Source organism: Toxotes jaculatrix, chromosome 9 (genome assembly GCF_017976425.1).
Source record: "Toxotes jaculatrix isolate fToxJac2 chromosome 9, fToxJac2.pri, whole genome shotgun sequence".
NCBI lineage: Eukaryota > Metazoa > Chordata > Actinopteri > Toxotidae > Toxotes > Toxotes jaculatrix.
Window position 1 is genome coordinate 23,681,965 of NC_054402.1, and position 20,053 is coordinate 23,702,017.

The 20,053-nt window shown below is 42.4% G+C and overlaps 2 protein-coding genes across 3 annotated transcripts in view; both read right to left on the minus strand.

The window, feature by feature from the left end:
- lrrc75a (leucine rich repeat containing 75A) overlaps positions 1–7,347 on the minus strand; it is a 43,273-nt gene extending 35,926 nt beyond the window's left edge. Inside the window, exon 1 of the mRNA XM_041045738.1 lies at positions 7,082–7,347. Coding sequence (XP_040901672.1) covers positions 7,082–7,330 — 249 coding nt within the window. The 5' untranslated portion in view covers positions 7,331–7,347. The remainder of the gene's footprint in view (positions 1–7,081) is intronic.
- Positions 7,348–9,241: 1,894 nt separating this feature from the next.
- poldip2 (polymerase (DNA-directed), delta interacting protein 2) lies at positions 9,242–19,704 on the minus strand. 2 transcript variants are annotated; one of them, XM_041045740.1, is made up of 11 exons: positions 19,463–19,704; positions 14,996–15,077; positions 14,587–14,684; positions 14,380–14,479; positions 13,389–13,464; positions 12,968–13,075; positions 12,717–12,853; positions 12,471–12,497; positions 12,212–12,337; positions 11,795–11,874; positions 9,242–11,603 (listed from the first exon to the last, which is right to left on the minus strand). In XM_041045740.1, the coding sequence occupies exons 1-11, from the start codon at positions 19,678–19,680 to the stop codon at positions 11,489–11,491; spliced, it is 1,167 nt and encodes a 388-aa protein (XP_040901674.1). In that variant the 5' UTR covers positions 19,681–19,704; the 3' UTR covers positions 9,242–11,488. The 2 variants fall into 2 exon arrangements, with proteins under 2 accessions (XP_040901674.1, XP_040901675.1); XM_041045741.1 differs by having other exon boundaries at positions 14,996–15,071; positions 19,463–19,679.
- Between the last annotated feature and the right edge of the window lie 349 nt (positions 19,705–20,053).

The following is a 20,053-nucleotide window of genomic DNA, read 5'->3' on the forward strand; positions in this document are numbered from 1 at the left end:
AATTAGATACTTTGCTATTCTTCAGTTTTCCACAATGTCTGGATTGAGGATTATGAATACAGGCTACTGACTGTTATTTCTACCAGCTGCAGTCTTTGCAGTGTGTACAAGTGCGACTATTTAAGGCGACATGAGGTAATTTAATGTTTGATCAGTCAAACGTCACCACATAAGTTCAGGTCTCCTTGGTATGTCACTAAGCAATCAGAAGGATTAGAGTTTTAGAAGCAGTGTCCCAAGGAGAAAAAAAACTGACTACCAGTATTTTTAAATGTTATTAATTGACACACTACGCCTCGTTTGTTTAATCTGTGCATAAATTAAAGTATTAAAACCAAAGGTTTCACAATGAGTTACGTGCTAGAACTGTTTCCTGGCCTGGTAACATTTAGAAATGCTGATGATTTAGGACTTGCTCATGCTTTTCCCCTCTGCTTCCAGTCTTTATGCTGAGCTTAAACTAACCAGCTGCTGGATCTAGCATCATATTTAGCAGGCAGACATGAGAGAGCTGTCAATCTGCTCTTCTCATTCAGCAAAAGACTGAATAAGTGTATTTCTCAAAACGTCAAACTGTTTATTTAAACATCCAATGAATGAATTTGGATTTGCAGTTTTTGGATCTTAACCACATTCATAAATTTTCTGACTGGCAATATGTCCAGGATGAAAAGAAACACAAACATAAGGATTCTTTCTGAGAAATTTTCATGCCTTAAAAAATGGCACCCACACCAAAAATCTAAAGAAATGCAGATTATTTGTGTGTGTGTGTGTGTGTGTGATAAGGATTTGAGGCGCTATGCAAATAGATCAGCCCTGAATGAAAATGAATCTTCCAGTTTGCTCTAATCTGAACCCAAACATGGTAAGGTTTCCGAAGCAAGAATTAACATATCCACAACAGGGGGCTGGCACTGTGTGTGTGCATGTGTGTGCTGTTGGTGCAAAGGTCTGCAAACGTAAAAAGGAAGTAGCAAACAAAGTAAGTACAACATAAATGGTATTCACTCTCCAAAAAAGCCATACATTATTAACAGTATCCCCTCATGAAATATACATGATAACAACAAAATAAAAATGCATAGTCTACTTCCTTGGACTCTAAGGGGATAGTGGGTTGAGTGTATACACGCACACACACACATACATAATAATTTATGCTATGAGGAAAACAGTGTGGGCTTTTCTTTCATTAGAAAGCACCACCCACACTAATTAGACCCGGTCAACATCAAAGCGGAGGTCTGAGCCCGGCTGAACATGAACAAAGACGGAGCTGGAGACAGACACAGCAAACACAGCGGCTCAAGTGCAGGCTCTTTGGTAAATAAGGGGAAATGGCAACCGGATCAGGAGACACCATAAGAAGCTGATACTGACCTTTAATAAAGATCACGTAACTGTCCAGACAGTGTCATCCACCCCCGACGTTATGGAAATTATTATGTTCATTCATCAATAAGAATCTTCATTATTAATAATATTTTTATATTAAAGGTCTAATGGCAAAACGGCTCCAGGCTGTATCTTAAAAAGCTATACATTTATATGTTTAATTTAGCAAATTATTAATTCATTTAAGAGCAGCCACACAGCTGCCGTCAGTTACTCTGGCTGATTAGACCTGATCTCAGGTTGAAGCAGGGTGGAGCCATGCTGGGATGCCAAGCATGGCTCCACTAATCATGGAAGAATTTGGAGGCTGTGTATTGTATGGCAATACGATGCACTATAACATGCTCATCCAGAGCACATGTCCAAAAAAGCTTCCCAGCAGACGTCATGACTCATCACTGAATGAAAAGCACAGGTGTCATAAGTGTAATAAATGGTCTTGGTATTGTGCACGTTGCCTCACTGTCATAACTTGCAGGGGACACTTTGATGTAACTGGGTCATGACGGATGTTTTTAGGTTCCAGCTGTTGTTTTGCTCGGCTGTGACAAGCAAAAATATCTGCGGTGAAAAATCTCTCCTTCTATGACCCTGAAATGTACACGATCTTGAACAAAAACTGAGTAGGTCTGTGTTTTAAGTTTGTGGCTTAAAACTTCATTGAACAAACTGTCTTGTTCAACACCTGCAACACAACTAAAAGGAGAGTCAGAGAGACGCCAGTTAGGCACAGAGTGCACATGACCACACAGTCCTGGGAAGAGAAAGGTGAACACACCTGCACAGGTCATGAGTGTACAGTAGCTTTAAGGTCTAATGTATCCCACAGTTTTGTTTTGTTTTTACCACTGAGTAAATGAGATGGGTGCTTTGACTTTGGCTGTTCACTTCATTTGCAGTGGGTAGTAGCTCAGTACCTTCCTGGCTAACAATGTTATCCACCATTTTTGTAGTTTCATTAACAAAACATTAACATGATTATAACATGAGGCTGCTTCACACCACATAACCAGCCTAAATGATCGATTTTTTATTTGTGGTGGTTAAGCTTCCAGTCTTATGTTACGCAAAGTCTTATCATCACAGCATGCACCACCACATATCTGCAGCACTGAGATGAGACTTAAAATCCAGTAAAACACTGAGTCCTTGCAGCAGTGTGGAGGTTTCATCATTTCTCATTTCTTTTACACACAGAACACCCTAACCCTACAGACTAATGGCAGCTTCAGTCGCAATATGTTAATGGCGACCGCAACAAAATAGCCTCTCATTATCTGACAAAACCCTGGTCATATACCATAGGATGAGCTAAAAATCTCATGCAGCTGTTTACAGCAAACTAGAGACCAAACTAGAGGGAACCAGTGAGGAGACATTTAGAGCCGATGGAGGTGTCCAAACACACTGTTGGTTATAGTTTAGCGATCAGCTCTCGGGTAGCCCGGGGGTGAGGGGGGAGGGGGGTGGAGTGGTGAAGAGATGCAAGATTTGGTTTTAAGTTAATTGGAGGGCGGTGATTAAGAAGGTGGCCTTCCCATTAGCTCTTAACAGAGCTCCTGCGTGATTAATCAGTGTCTATTTAGTCTGAGCTCTCCGGCCATTGCCATGGTTTCCGGGCAACGAAGAGGAGAACCTGGTTACCAGCGAAGAGTGACTCTCCTGTCTTTCACACACAAGCTGTCTTTCATTTCATTTCTCCTCCTTTTCTTTCCCTTCTCTGTGGCATTTCCTATTTTTCCCCTCTAGGTACTCTCTTCTAATATTTCTGCAATCACTCACCACCTCTTCCATTCTACTTTTTCTTTTCCTCAAACACACCTTTTTTCCCCCCTCTCTGCTCTCTTTATCCTCAGTAATTGTCTTTATCCAATTCATCGTGTGGTCTGGCCGTCCTGTACTATTCTGCCAGAGCACAAACTCTCCTGAATAAGAAGGCAAATGTGACTGATGGTTATGTCACTGGAGCTTGTCCAATTTTGTCTTCATGACCCAACATGAAAGCTTGTTATCATCTACACCGTGTAAATGCCTTTGGGAAATAGATGCAGATATGAGGTAACACATGTCGCTGTCATCCTTCTCAGTCCATTCTCCGGCTCTATGCCTCCATCTCTTTAAGGACAAAAAGTCAAGGATTCACGTTCATCCTTCAGTCTGAGAAATCACAATGCATCTACACATTCTTAACTCTGACCCAGTTGGAGAGCACCGTGCTTGCTGAGGTTTCATCTCCTCTAACCCCCAGCTCCACAAACAGCAGCAAGGAAAAATCCTTAAGAGGTCAGAGTAGCTTGACCTCAGCCTATTGCTCGATGGATCAGAGCTAAAACCGTGTGGCCTGGTGTTTACACCATCACACCTCCTCTCTTCTATTGGTACTGAGGCACAAGCAATCCTGCTCTGTGCTGGAACAACACTGTGAGTTTCATCATATGAAGAACGGACATGTTGATCAGGAAAGGAAATACCTTCTGTCTAAACTGTTTACAAGTCACTTAATGAGAGCAGAAGTAGTCCACTAAGTGCCGATAGAGGCTTTATCGTTCACCACAAACCTCCCAGCAGCTGTATCTGTATCTGTTGTGATAATGGGCGGAGAGTGGCTGTTTGCAAATAATGCCTAAATATGTTACAGTGAGGTTAGATGAAGAGAGATCCTTGAAACAGACAGTGGTCTGACGCGTTAAGCTGCTCTCTTCAGGCAAGCCACCGGTAGAATAACAGGGAAAAAAAAATCAATCACGTGTGCTAATAAACAATAAAGCTCATTCTGTTGAACAGGAAATGCTTGATAAAAAGGAGGTGTTTTATTTTTAATCACTTTTATATTAGTGGTATCTGTACTGATTAAAGCTGAGTATCACACCTCAACACTCAGAGCATCAAATTTCTGCTCACATTTGTAATCTTGTTTTCCTGCTCTTCTATCACACAGTTCCTGATTTAAATGAATGTTTTGTGTTATTTAGGGAAAATTATTGTATGACTGTTTTTGTTAAGGCAACACTTACTTGAAAACTTTAGCTTCTTTTATTAAATGAAAAGGGGAATTAACAGGAAAACGCATTTATATTTCTGAAGTATTGTTTTGCCATCGATACCAAGACTCACATATTATATCCAACATCAGCCAACATCAATGAATTTTGATGTTTATACAGAGAAACACAGTGTCGTTCCTCATGGACCTGCAATGTACAACAGACACAGAAACACCACACAGTCTTAAAAGGTTCAGTACATTTTTGCCTCTTGTACCAAACTGGACATGTTGGTGGAATTTGAGTAAAATACACTTTAAATCTCAATGACTGAAGTCGTCAGTGATGGTGCAAAATCCATCAGGTTTGCTGTTACTGTTTGTCGATGGCTGATGCTGCTGTGTAGCTCTTACAGGTAAACTGCTACAATAACAACAGCGGGGGAACACGTTATGCAGGTAGCGTTGGCCGACACCTGATGACTGCAAACTCCACCAGCAGAGATCAGTGTTCGGACCCAACCACAGCATTCATGCACCTTAAACACACAGTCCATTGCCACGAGTCCCATCTGACAGCAGTGATTCCCTGTTGTTTCAGTAGCCTGTCCACATCAGTGGCTGTGTCCAGATGTGGCTGCGTAGCCACGTGCCAGTGAAAACAAAGAGGCAGCAGTTCATTTCATCATGCTCACTCTGCAAATCTCCAGAAGCTGAGCTTTACTGTTGCAAATATGTAAAACTGGACGCACTGAAATATTTGGTCTGAGAGAGGCAGCTGCGTCTGCATGCATCACCATGGCAACCAGAGGTGTTTTTAGGAGTCTTGCTGAACTTTGCAGAGAGTCAGGCTAGCTGTTCCAGTCTTTATGTCTTAAGTTAGGCTAACACTCTTCACTCTTGGAAAGAAAGCGATAAAGTGTATTTCCCAAAATGTTGAACTAAAAATGCTTTGCACAGAAGTGGAACAAAGAGCCATCTAGACATCTAGGTAAAAAACGAGGCTAAAGTTGGTTGAAACGACGACAAGGTTGCATTTAACTGTCCAACAGCATTTTAATGACTATATTTCAGTGTGTGGTCGTCAATAAAATATAGTCATTTAAATGCTATCCAAACAACAGGGCTGCTACTAACAATTATTTTCATTATCTGCTCTACAAAACGTCACACAATTGTCAGCCTCCCAGAGCTCAAGGTGACGTCCTGAAAATGCTTTTGTCAAAGCAACAGTCAATTTAAAGTTATCAACAAAAGGGAGCAAAGCAGCAAATCTTAAAGTACACTTTAAGAAAAATGAAAGCAGGGAATGTTTGACATTTCTGCCAAACTGCAATTTTGAAAACTGTCCAAACAAACAGGCCAAACAATTAACTGACTGCGTTTTCAGCACAATAAGAAACAGACTTTTAAAAACTCTCTTTTCATCCAAGTTTCGTCTTGTTTTGGCCGAAGCGCCTTTTGTCCTGGACATCACACAGAATCTGTGCTCCGTGTGAGGGACTCTAACTGTGCTGCTGTGTCCTCACTTTCAGACTGGAGACCGTGGCTCTCCCCTGAGGTATCATGTCTTAATGAACCAGTGACAGGGACCGTAATCCCTCAGTCTTAACGATGATGGAGGATGGAGAGGTGTCCTTCATCTTTAAGCCTGTTTGCTTTGCCCCACTGTTTATTATTGTTTTCATGGATTAACAATCTAAATGGATTTGATCAGAAAAAAAAACAGTAACAGAAAGGAACTGATGGAAATCTCCAAAGCCCAAACAATAAACTGTGAAAGCAGTGTGCATGTGCATGTGTGTGTGTGAGTGTGTGTGTATAAGCTGGAGGAACTGTTCCCTGTGGTTGAGTCATAGGGGATAAACTGAACACTGGCAGCATATGGATTCTGTGCAACACTGTCTATGGAGATGAGCATTTATAAACCTGTTTCTCTCTCCACTGTCTTCTTTAGCTTATCTTCATTTCCTTCTTATCACAGCGATAAAGCTCTATTCAGATCAACTTTTCATAATTTCCCCTTGGTTACACTCAGATCCTCCTTTTCTTTGTAGCTTTGCAAACCCACCAATCCAAGCTACTGGCATTTTCATTTTCCTGCTTCCCTTATGCTTCACACCACAGCAGATTCTTTCAGTCTGCTGTCAGGTTTTTCCTCCTCTCTGTAGCAACAGCAACAGCAGCAGCAGCAACAACAGAAGCAGCAGCAGCAACAGCAGAAGCACCAGCAACAGCAGAAGCAACAGCAGAAGCAACAGCCAGCCAAGCGCTGCAAATGTCTTGAAACACAGAGAGAGGCTATAAAATTGTAGCAGCGTCCACACCGGACCAGCAGAGCCGGGCTGAGAACCACAGGTCCAGCCAGCCAAGGGTTCTCGTGTCAGTCGTACAGGCCGAGATTCAGTCAATTCATCAGGCGTGTCAGCAGTCAGTCTGTGAATCAGTTTAGTTAGAGTGGCGACAGTCAGTCAGTCTGAGCCTGGCTTCTGTTTCAGCATCAGTGATATGACAGACGACTGAGGAGGAAACAGGACACACACAGGAAAAGAAAGCAAGCAAATCAGGGATGTTGTGGCCTTGTACTACTGCACTGCTGTGTAGAGAAGTGAACCTGTGACCCTTCAGAGCTTGTACTCACTCTTCAACTCTCATTCACACACACACACAAGCACACAAGCACACACACACAGCAGCTACCTGTCGGAGCGTCTTCAGCATCTCTGTGGCCTCGTCCTGTTTGCCCTGCTTGGCCATCAGCATCATCTCTTGGATCATGCCGATGCGGCGCTGGTAAGGCGGTGGCGTCCCTCCGCGGCTCAGCCGGTCCCCTGACTTAAGCATAAGGGATGCCAAGATGTCTCCCCGCTCCTTGGTGGGTGTCCGCTTCCAGCTGTGCTGAGGACTGGCTCCTCCAGGCTCCTGGCCCTTGGTCTGCTTGGCACCCATGGTGCTGTGTTAATGTGAACTGAGATAACAACGAGACCGGTCCCACCACGCCAGTCGTGCAGAGGCAGGTTTTATCAATGTCTGAGATACTTTGCACATCAAAATGTCTGCAGCTGATCACATTTTCCTAAAGTCTGCAGTTTGGGGGCTTAGACATGAAGCCTTGTGAGAAATCAAATTCCAAACTGCTTCTAAAAACATTTCATTTCACTCAGTTACACAGAGGAGTGAATGTTCCAAGAGTACAAAACAATAAACCAAAACATTAACAAGTAGCTGTAGTAGTTTTCTGCGGTTGGGAACTTGTTAAATCCCAGAGAGTGAAGCTCAAGTCGGGAACAGGTCGGAGGACGCTGCCTGCAGCATGGCCACAAAACACGGACACAGCAAAGTCAGGATGCAGGACGCCCCACAGCACAGACCGTGGCCCGCCGCAGCCTCCTATCCCGAACACAACTTCACCAAAATGTTTACCTTCGATCGCAGCGTTGATGCTCTTACCCTCCTCTGCTGTGATCCTTCAAAACAGAGCCCTCTGTCCTGGACCGGAGAAGGAGGAAGCGGAACGGGGGAAGTGGTGCATGAAGCAGGGCATGGCAATGTTTACGTCTCCTGTAGATCACCACTGACTGCCGCCTTCCTCAGCCGCTGGAAGTCATGCATTACCTGCAACAAACAAGCACTCGTCCTTCTCCAAGGTTGATTCTCTGTCCGCTCAGGAGCACGAAACCGCCGCATCGGTGTCTCGGTCCACTCGCTGTGGAGACGCTGCAGATCCACGGCTTGACAGGAAGGGAGAGTCTGAGGTGTCCCTTTGCTGGGACTGAATTATGTATTGCACCCTCTGTTCGAGTGAATGGAGACGCGCAGCGTGTGCACGTCAGCACAAATCCTCCCTCCTCACACAGTGATGGAGAGAGGGAGAGGGAGAGAGAGGGAGGGAGGGAGGGGCAGGAGGAGCACGAGCACCGTCAAGTTTGCTGTTTCTTAGCACCCATGCAGGACGCCCTGTCTTCTCCAGGAAGGCGGTGTACCAGTGTCCATTAAAAAATATGTCAGTTTAATGTTGCGTAGCTCATTGGCAGAGCTAAGTATATCTTGTCCAGATGACTCATACCTTTTAAAATCCTACATAGTCTTCCAAGAAATCGGCATAAAGCTGCTCGTTAAAGGAGCAGTTAATTTAAAAAATAAAAAATAAAAAATAAAAAATAAAATTCAAACTAACTGATTCATGTTGCTGCATGGAATATTCAGTAGACGAGGAAACAGCTACAACCTGACATTAGAAGTTAAAAACCTATTAAAGCAGTCGCTGTTCTGTGCACTGGAATCTGCTGCATAAAACAGCAGAAGCTTTATTCTAATTTGTGAATGGCCTTGAGTGTTGCTGTCTCTGCCGATAAGCAAGTCAATATTAATTTTAAACAGAGATTTCCCTATGGACTTCAGTCTTATCTATTTATTCAAAGGCGAATGTGAATAGATGATGAAGTAATGAATATAATTTCCTACCGTATAATCCAGGGGTTTTACCTGATCATCACGTGTTGGTGAACATTTTGCAGTTACATTAAGACATATGGACGAGTCCGTTTTATACAGGTTAACATGAAAATAACGCAAGTTGGCATTCAATGCGGTACATGTGATCACATGGCACACACATTAGTGATCTATATGTACGCCGGTGATCTGGGAAAGGGTTGCACTGACATCTGGTGGTGGCTGCTGGGAATTCATGCATCCATACAGTAAGTATCACGTGGTTATATCACCTCCCTGTGGATGCGTGAGCATGTTGAAGACTCACAGGTGAACACGAGCCGTTCAATCTGGCAGTAAATGCATAGAATATAAAACTTTCAAATGCAAATACAAATTTCAAACACATTCAAATGTCGAGACGTATTTTTCAAAAGGTAGATTTATTTTTTAGTTTTTGCCTTTAATTACATCTCTATTTACAGTAGTATTTCAACCATCATAGTTGCTTCAAATCACTTATCAAAAGAAAAATGTTCTTTTCTTTTCTCATTTTACCGGTGAGAAGTTTTAGGCTCATAACTTGTCTTGTCACACAGCTTGTAAAGTCAAACAGTCCGCCTTAACAAAAGACATCCAGGGTAAGTGTATGGGATGAAGACTTCATTCTGGTTTTTACAAGGAGCAGACTGCAGAGAGGAAGACACACATGTCTCTCTCACACACACACAGAGACACACACACACTTCTTTCCTGTTAGCCATGACACCAGCTGTCAACTGCTTGCTTTAATTACTTAATGGTGTGGCCATGTTAGCTATTCAAAGACAACTAAGACCTGACCCTCGCCTCTTTTCCAGGAACGGAAGGACTCACTGTTGGCAGTGAACACGTACACTATTTATAAAAAGTTTTCAGCCTTCCACAAGTTTTTAATCGCTGGATCTTTCACACCACTGAATCACAGTGGATGAAATTAGAAGAAAACAAGAAAACAGGACTTCAATGTCAAAGAGGAACCAGATCTCTATTGAAATTATCCAAATTAAGTACAAATATAAAACACAAATTAATGGATGGTGTAAGTATTTACTTCCTTCACTGTGACACAGGAGCAGCCAACTATTTTTTAGTCATATAATTATCTGAATGGAGAGGTGTTCAGTCAAGGTGTGACACACAATTTCAGGTTTAAATACGTCTGTGTCTGAATGATTCAGCAGCTGCTTTCCTGCCAGTGATGGCATCATGAAGACAAAACAAGTCTTCAAAGAAACCTGTGACAGGTTTATTAAAAACTACCACAGGGTTTCACAGACTGCATCAAGGCTATGTTTTATGTAAGACAAAGACCCCACATCGACCAAATTTTTAAAAAAAAAGCAAACGTCATTCTGTGTTTCAGACTTGGAAGTAGCATTCACATCAACGTCCAAGTCGTAACAATGACAGGAAGACTTTTTTCTGAGAGCTCCAATACACCTGATATGGGGCCTAACGTCAGCTCATGTCTAACATTCAATGTAATTAAACTCAAATTTAATAGCTTTATATTGTCAATGCGCAGTATTTTTAACCCTCACAAACCGGCTCAGCCATCACACAGCCATCTTGAGCTGTCCTGTGTAACGTGAACCCAGACAAGCAGCGAACATGGGAATTTTTCCCATCTCCCTCGCATGACGTGAACGCAGCATAAAGCCTGGTGGTGGCAGCGTGGAGATGCTTCTTTACCACAGGCTCTGGAGGATTTCAAAACAACACTAACTTTGCAAAGTGGATAAACTTAGGTTTTACACTAATGAATGGGGATAAACTGCAGTATCCAGATGTGCAAAGCTCACACAGACCTCTCTACACACACTCAAGGCTGTTACTGCTGCCAGAGGTGTCACTACTAAACACTGACATTGAAAATTACAGTTATATATTCTTTTATTTTGAAGAGATCTGAATTCACTTTGACATTGACACTCGTGCACTGTAACCAGCCTAGAATTCAATCAGATTTCCTCTCATCAGCGTCCCACTGAGGTCTGACATTACTAAAGTGTGACAGGATAATTTTATGCTTATTAAAAAACATGACAAGAAAACTAGGTCCAAGATAAAAGTTGTGTAATGTTTTTATAAATCCCAACAAGAACATCATTATGGAGGGGGGGGGGGGGGGGGGGTGTAATGTGTAGTGATGGCTTTCTGGTTGATTTAAAGTATCCAACTGAGGCCTCAGTATGATGCTCAGCAGGAAGTTCTCCCACTATAAAAACAACCGAGTCGATGTTTCAGCTACTCGATGCAGAACGAGAACGAGAAGCTCTGCTTGGCAACATTAACTCCCCTCCCTGCCTCCCGGTCCTCTTCCACTAGACTGTGCATGTCTCTTCAAACACAACACGGAGTGAAGAAGAATCCATTTTATACCCTATATGATTTAATCAATGACACACTGCTGTTGGGTGCACTCTGACAGGAAAAAAAAAGGGGCAAGGTGCGCCCGCACTTGTCTGATCTAGAAAATGCTATATTTTCCCTTTGCATAACTTGACTCATGCTAGTTTTATGCTGAAGGCTGAGGCAATGTTACAGGGGAAGGACAATTCTAGACGACCCAGCCACGTCCTGGACTGATAGTGTGTCCGGGCCTCACGGGTGGGAGGTGACTACTCGCAGTTAGAATGTGTAGCCAGCGGGGGGCGCTTTGTCGTCTTTGTTGCTCTCCAGGGAGAAAGGGGGAATGCGAACGTCGAAGTGGGAGCCGTCGGTCCTTTCAATACGAAACGTCCCCCTAAACACAAACGCAAAAACAGATGAGTGAATGTTGTTTACGTGGGAGGTACAAAAAAGAAAAGAAAAATCCAGTACACTAAATAAAGACGCTGACCCTTTAGAACATGAAAAAAAACAGCAGAATATGTAGCACACCTGGGATGTGGGATGAGTCTAACAGTAAACCGATGTATGAATAGGCAAACTCACCACATATGACCACTGGGGGCTTGTAGAGACACATGGCTGCTGTACTGAAAGGCTGGTTGCTCTTTAGACAACACGGGCTCCTGTGACGACACACGGACGAGAGCACGGTGTTAAGTTCCTCCAGATTTTATGTTTTTAATGTTTCAGGTGGAAGACACTGGATAGTTGGTTAGCTGGTGTAATCTTCGTCTGTCCCGTGTACAGCATGCTGCAGTACAGCATCTGTGGTGCTTCACCAGGTAACAACACAGCTGGACTGGAGTCAGGCAATACAACAAACCTCTTTACACGATTTTTGTGTGTGTTTTTTTTAATGTTGTGAAATTAAAAGATCAAAATGTGTTAAAAAAAAATAGAATTGACTTGGTCAAAGGGTGCACTGACACCACACCCGTGTGTGTGTGTGCGTATGCTGACCCTGCCTACGACTCCTCGTCCTCTGACTGTCTCCAGGGTTCCTGACAGGCTGAAGATCCTCCAGTGCCTCTCTCTCAGCTGAACCACCTCACTGCCCATGTTCTCCAGACGGATACAGTATCGCCACTGTTCGAAGGCAACGCACACAAACACGTTAATACTCAGAGTCGGCCGGGAGAGACAGGGCCGGTGTTGATATCCAACTGTCCTATTGGACCATTCCATGTGATGTTCCTCTCAATAAAACTATGCTACTTACCCAGTAAACATGGGAGTTCTGGGCCTCCTGAGAACAAGAAAGCATTTCCTTTAGTGTTTGGATGGACCACAGAGAAGGCCTGCAGTACATCATCAAAACAAAAAAAGTCCTACAGGCCAGTGTCTTGACTGGCAGACTCAAACACCTCTGATGTAAAGTAGACAAACTCTGAGCTGGAATGGCTCAGGATGTGTTTAAAGAAAAGAGAACAGCAACTTCATATTTTTAAAAGTATTATTCCTTCACCCTCATGCCCATGTAGAAGGGGATGACGGTGACTCGGATGTTCTCGGTGGTCTCCCTGTGGACGTCTGAGAGCTCCAGCCAGGGGTGGTTCTTCTCCTGCCACGCCTTCAGGGTGTCTCTGGCTGTGAACGGAGGAGCTACAGAGGAGGACGCAGCGCACAAACAGGAAAAGAAAACACTGATGATTATGACTGATAAAGGTTTGTGTGAAGACAGGTGTTGGAAGCTGAAGTCTGTGGTAGAGTGTTTACATTTGGCAGGGTTGTACATGAGGAAGCGCTCAAACAGCTCATGCTGGATGGGAACCTGCTCTGCAGAGTTGTAGGGCAGGATGTCTTCATGGCTCACATAGTCTAGACCTGAAGCAGAGAAACACAGACACACGGTCACATGGAGATGAGACAGAGAACTATTACAACCCTCTAAAACACAGAGTTTTATACTCTGTGGGAGCTCAACTGATGACAAGGAACAAACTCATCTCTGCTGTATGAGGTGAAAGTTAAATGTAACGCAGAGAGTCTGGGTGGGTGCTGAGCTGGAGGGTTTCATTTACCATAAAAGCCCAACTAGAAATGAAACAGTAGGGGAAAAGGATGTAAAGGGTACACTGCTGGCACTGTGTGGCCAACATGTCAGCGCGTCCCGACTGGCCTGGGTATGGCTGCCTACCTGGGATGGCGTACAGGGCTCTGCTGTCATCATGGTTGGCCAGAAACGTCACTGCCTCTGTCTGAGACCTCTGAGACTGTCAAACACAACACACACCGACAGTCACACAACTGGTGACTCAGACACTAATGAAGACAGCTAGATTTAAGTGATGCACAGTGAGTCAGTGAGTCTTTGTCACCTCATAGCATTTCCACTCGCTGCACTGTATGTCACAACAATCAAACTGTACTTGTACAGAGTGTCCACAAGTGTCATCAGCACAAATTTAAGATACTTCACAGCCTCTCTAATGGCAGCAGGAATCAGCTCTGAGACCTGTTACATACTTTTACCAGTTATCTGTCCAACAGGTCCCTGACCCTGAGTGTAACTCAGGGATGTGTATCATCAAGAACTGTGCAAAACTGATTAAGAGCATTAATACTTATCCTCTTATCCATTGACTTCCTTCATTTTAACAGGAGTAAGATGTATAACTAGTAACACAGTGAAAACATATACCCTTCACTCATTTATTTCTAGTTTTTTTTGTGTTATGTTTGTGTTGAGAGCAGTGACTCAATATTAGAGACAGACATTAGCTTGTTGCAGATATATCAGTGTTGGTGTATATGTGGGCTGATACGTAACAAGAAATTTATGCTGGTGGAGGTCATTTACAAACAATGCCTCTATTACTTAGTTTGTCCACAAAAGAGAAGTGGCAAGTTGATTCTTACACTGAAAAATGTAAAACGTGATGTAAAATAGCTGTTTAATACTGGCCAGTATATCCTTTTTAAACTCTCAAATGCTCATGTTCATATTATTGGTCCACGGTGAAAGTGATGATTCAGATGCGTTTCCATCCTGCCATGACCTCACTTATTACTGAAACCATCTGAACCTGCCTGCCTGTCTGTCAAAAGATGTCATGGGGCCACATCGGTGTATCTGAAATGTTAGGTAGTAGTTGCTGGTCCTAAAGGAAAAATCTGTAGTAACTCACTATGTGAGGACAGTCTCTGGTGTCAATCAAGACTTGGTAGTAGGTGTGAGTCTTCCCCTTCACCTCCTTGGAGCCATGGGCTCCTGGAGGCTCAGGTTTGCTACAGGAATCAAGTGAGACAGAGACAATAGGACATCAGTTATAAAACTCTCACCCACAAACCACGTCACTAAGGGTCTGTTGGTGCAGCCAGAGCTGGAGGTTTACCTGTCAGACATGGGAGGGGTGATGTCTCTGTCATAGAGTCGGGCATGCCAGGGAAACAAGACAATGCCTCTGTAGCCAAACACACTGTGGAGAAACAGCTGAAACAACAACAGAGAGAAAAGAGATAAGTCGATGTGAGATTATATATGTAGGAGGTTTAATAGAGCATAAGTTAGATGGGATTACAGTCACTCGACAGGATCACGCAAATGTGCACAAAGTTACTGATTTATTGCAACTTAAAAACAGAGCACAGGGTAAAATCACAGGACACAGTAACATTGAAAAACAGGTCTAAAACTGACCTAAATCATTTGCTTTACAATGTGTGTGTGTGTGTGTGTGTGTGTGTGTGTGTGTGTGTGTGTGTGTGTGTGTGTGTGTGTGTGTGTGTGTGTGTGAGTCTTACTTGTCCCGTTTCATATTTGCCGTGCTGCTTCACAGCCTCAAACACTCCCACTGTCTCCAAAATCTTCCCTTCAGGCCTGTTCCTGCCAAATACAGGCAACACCATTACACACTGGACCCTCTGAGAGTGTGTGTGAGTGTATAAAAATAAAAACTTTAGCCATCAAAAGAACAGTATACAACCACAGACTTACATATGGGTCTGCATGCTGTACAAACATAGGTACTGAGATCAAAACAATGTATGGACAAACACAAACAACTTGTAAGTCCCAGATGAGTCTCAACGGGAAAAGGCTTCAGGATTTTCCTCCTATAGAGACGATTTACATCCATCCCTACAGGAGGGAAAATCCGGTGACCTCCCTTTAGCCTCGCTTTTCCCCTCAGTCCTAATCTCAATCACAATTTTGACAAGATTGAATAAAACACCTCCACTTTACAGATGTCAACAAACAGAAATACCATTCGACCAAATCTCTACATCCTGGCCTTGCAACAACACACACAGGCACGCACACACACACACACTTACAGTACATATTACCACTGACAACAACAGCTGGTCACTTCAAATAAATAACACACATACTTCTGTGCTCCCTGCAAAGCTAATCTTCACAACAGAGATGAAGAGAGGGGATTAATGAGGTGGATATATGGACAGGGGGATTTAATATTTCACTGTAGGTTTGTTTCAGGTTATTTTCATATCATGGGTGCATTGGACAAAAATAATCAGCAGGTAACCTGATTTTAGTGTGAGAAATATGGTTAAAAAGCAGAATCCTGACATTTAAGGGCTGTGAACCACAAAACGACCATGGCTCTGGACAGTTACCTGGTCCTGATTTTACCAGCTGATGGGTAATTATTTTAACCTGAGTTCAACCTGTGATTATCCTAATTGGTGGGGAAAAAAAACAAAAAACAGGAGAAAATTTCTTTGCTCAACATAAAATCCCACTGCATTTAATGTTAAAGCAGCGACTTAACATTATTAGCAAATTAGACGGGCAGCAACTACTTCTGTCTATAAAACGTCAGAAAAAAGAATTTAAAAAAAAAAATCACAATCGCAACTAATCAGACCCAAAAGTGACATATTAAAACTGATCAGCAGTCCAACACCTAAAGAGATTCAGTCCACTGTAATTTAGACAATAAATTTAGATATAAATTAATACATTTAGAAAATAAATGATGAGTGCCTTGTTTGATACAAACTGCTAAAGCAAAATGCAGCAGTTTCACCACCATATGAACAAGAGCATAGAGGTACGAATCACAATTATAATACGGATATCATTATTGTAGAGTGCACTTTGATTCAAGCCCAGCTTGTACAGTATCAGAGACGATTCAAAGGCATTAATTCAACAACCACTGTGTTCTTATCTTTACAGCTTTAAGACCTGGTCTAAATCCATCTATGAGTGTGAATGCAGTGCCTTACAATACACTGAATATTATGTCTTACTTTCAAAACTGAATTTCAGTCCATCCTAAACCGTACAGTTGATTTTGGTTGGTTAAAAGGGCACAATTACTACCATTGTGAACAGTAACTAATGTCTGATAATGACCAGTATTTATAATGTGTCTAAAGGAGATCTGAACATTAGTAGCACATGACAGTGTAATGACAGACAGTACAGATTTTCTGTAATATGTAATACACCCCACTTTTCACTTTTTCTACATTTGACTGAGCTAAAATACTTTTCTTATTCCCCAGTTTCTCCTCAGAGAGAAAACTGTATAGATATAAAAAAATATACAAAATTAAGCAAAAATGTCTTGATGTTTCACAACAGTGCACATAGACCACAGCGCCTGGCCATAGCAGCTCTTCAACTGTTTTTTTAAAGACTATTTTTGGGCATCATTTGATAGTGATAGTGGAGAGAGACAGGAAATGTGGGGAAAAGAAGTAAGAGAAGGACATGTAGGAAACGGTCTGGGTCAGGAACGGAACTGGAGGAATCGCTGTTCAGGGAATATATGCACCCTAACCACTCGGCTATCAAGTCGCCCCTTCAGCACAGTTTTAACGTGAGCTTTACTGTTCTGTTTCTCCCTCTGAGAAATGTCAATACACTGTGTGTCCACACACAGAATCAGATCTAAATATAGCCAGCCCACTGCAAACCCTGGAACTCGCTTCAGCCAACAAGCTAGCCCTGCCAATACACACATGAACTGTCTATTACACATCACCTCTTTTCTTCTGTCCTACAGGAGTGAACACAGGTCACTGTGTCACTGAGCTGTCACCATGCGGTTACATAAACTAAACTTAGAAACTAGGTAGAGCTGGATCACTGCTGCTTTCCACCAACTGTGGAGGCACTCACCCACCTGTACACCCACCTTATCTTTCCCTTACAGAGGCCGCACTCTGCCTCTCATTGTTTCTGCTATGCTCTGAACTGATTTCTTTCAGCACGCCTTCCTGGTCGATCAGATTAAGACAGCTATGAAAATAAGAAGACCCACTGGTTTTTCTCTGCACTGGCCAACAGCCAAGTTCCTGTAATTCCATCACATGTCACCACCGCTGGTGTGAAGGCCAAACAGAAAAGTTGAGCATGTAGCTGACACACATGGCTGCACAAAGAAATGTTGGAAAATGTAGACTATTATAAGAGAAACTGTCTGAGCTAAATTACTAAAATACCATCAGTAGTGTACATAGTTAAAATGACTGTGGCCGTGTTACTAATGATAGCACTAAGTCTGTAAGCTCTGACCACATGTCCAGGCTGACTGAGGCCAAAAACTGCTTGGTCATGGTTTGCAGTGGGAGGTTTCAGTTAAGGAGCTAAGTCAGATTTACATGAACTAACACAGGAGTTTATGTTCATAATTGAAACCTGGGATCTGCACTTGGAACAGTCAGTAATAAAAGTGATGAAAGTTAGACCATATGATTTAAACAAATGTTCTCATGCATCCTCTACTTCATATTTTTATTTAAATTTTACTGAGGTGTAATGTTTTAAATGTTTTTGAGATGCTGATATAGGCGCCCCAATGCTCTCTGTGTGCTATAACAGCACCATGAGCAGAAAGTCCAAATTTACAGCTGCAGTTTGTTGTACTTTTACCTCGATTTCTCAGGTATTTCATTAACTGGATTTGCAGAAAACAGAAAATCCAGTTTTATCTGTAGAAGGTTTCTTGACCGATTTTTCCAGAATATTTAGTAATAGTTTAGTTTATTTGTGGATATTGTCATATGAACTGACATATACTGTGGCATGAGATATTATCCTTTTGCAGGAGTCAAGTACAATAAAAGTTATATAAAAGTGATCATTGTATGATGAAAAAGTCTTTCTGTGGAGATTTAATATTCCCAGAACTTTCTTTGAGCACCACTAACCAAAAAAACTGCCCAACAACAAAGCATGTACTATGATTTACAGAACTGATGATTAATCCAAACAGAAAACTTCAAAATCCCCTTTCTGAAAGGAACAAGTCCTGTAACGACACTGAAAACCAGCAGGTGTGTTTGGCTGACGTCACAGAGGATGCTGAAAAGCTTAAGCCTTGATCTTCTCAGAGCCACCTGAGGACAGAGGGCAGGGACGTTTAATGGAACGGCAGCTGCTCAGGCATCTGCTGGGACTTCACTTTAATAAACACAGAAACATGCTGATTAATGAAAGCTCAGCTCTGTAAATCTGAGTGATGAGCCTAATTTGCAGCATAAATTGTAAGGTTCCTCTGTTGATCATAACATAGTCTATAATTATGCAAAAAGACTACTCTTGAACAGTATGAGATGATACATAAAAACACTGGTGTGTTAATTTATTAACCTATTATATAGATATATTACTAATGAGCGTGTAACCAGTAACGTGTGCACTTTTACCAAGTACTACAAGAGTTATGTTACACAGTAAAGAAGGGCTCCAACATTAAATCTTAAATCCTACAACAATGATCCCGGAAAGTAAACTAATAACATGCCTCCAGTTAACAATGCATTCATTCTGACACCGTCGGATACAGATATATGCAGATATATTCACAGATTGTTGCATCGGTCTTAACAGACAAAGCTCATACTAATCCTACTCTTCTCCACACGTGTCAAATCATAACAAAAATTCTCCACGGTGAGAGTCAACTAACTTTCTCCAACTGTGATTTAACTTGAGTCAGCAGGTTGGAGGCTGTCAGGTGTTGCTCAATCCATGCTGGCAGGCACGCTACCTTGCTAGCCAATGAGCGGCAGAGGACGACTGTCCTTTTCTCATTTTCTGCTGCTGATTGTCACTTCAAATTTACACACCAGGCTCATAACGCAGACACCACATCAGGGCATCTGTCCACTCAACAACAACAACAACGTGGCCAGCGTCTTCACGGTGCCATCTTGAAGAGCTCGCACTTAGCTAAAGTCTTTAGCATGTTAGCATTGACAGAGGAGGACACTGGCTGCGCCTCTTACCGTGACGACATGAACCTCCTCTGCTGAACACCGCCGGGCAAGCCGCAGGCCCGGCATTGTAACCGTGGTCTGTACGCCTCAAACCCGCTACTGGTGTCCGTGACACTCAGTATTCTGTGTGTGTGTTTCTTGTTGTATTTACTGACTGTGCTCAGGAAACCTCGGCGTAACGCAGAGGCCGCCATCTTTCCTGTCCTTGCACGTTCGCGCACACGCATGTACAGCGCTATACTGATGCTGCTTTCAGGGGAACGCTGAAGTGTCGTAATTTCGACAAATTAAATGATTAACACGCGATGACTTATATTTTTGTATTTTTATTTATAAATTACCGGTAGACCACACAGACATAAATGCCTGGTAAATATATGTCTTTAAATAGCATAAATCCTAAACGCATGGAAAAGTCAGACGCGAATAAAAATATTTTAGAGATTAAGGTAACAACTGAAACCTAATACTTTAAGTTATCCTATTATATTGGTATTAGAAGATAGCTAAATACTGATGTGTTACGAGGACCAAAAGTGAAACAGCAGTCTCCAAAAGTAATTTTGTTTACATTTTAGTTTTATTTTTTTTTAATCAAAA

Bases quoted from the DNA above. Each gene is read 5' to 3' on its own strand.
- poldip2 (XM_041045740.1), bottom strand. From the start codon at position 19,680: ATGCGTGTGCGCGAACGTGCAAGGACAGGAAAGATGGCGGCCTCTGCG. The intron at 15,078-19,462 runs GTAAGAGGCGCA...TGTATTTGGCAG, and splicing joins AGGAGGTTCATGTCGTCACG to GAACAGGCCTGAAGGGAAGA. The intron at 13,465-14,379 runs GTGAGTTACTAC...TGTGTTTGACAG, and splicing joins CCAGAGACTGTCCTCACATA to TCTCAGAGGTCTCAGACAGA.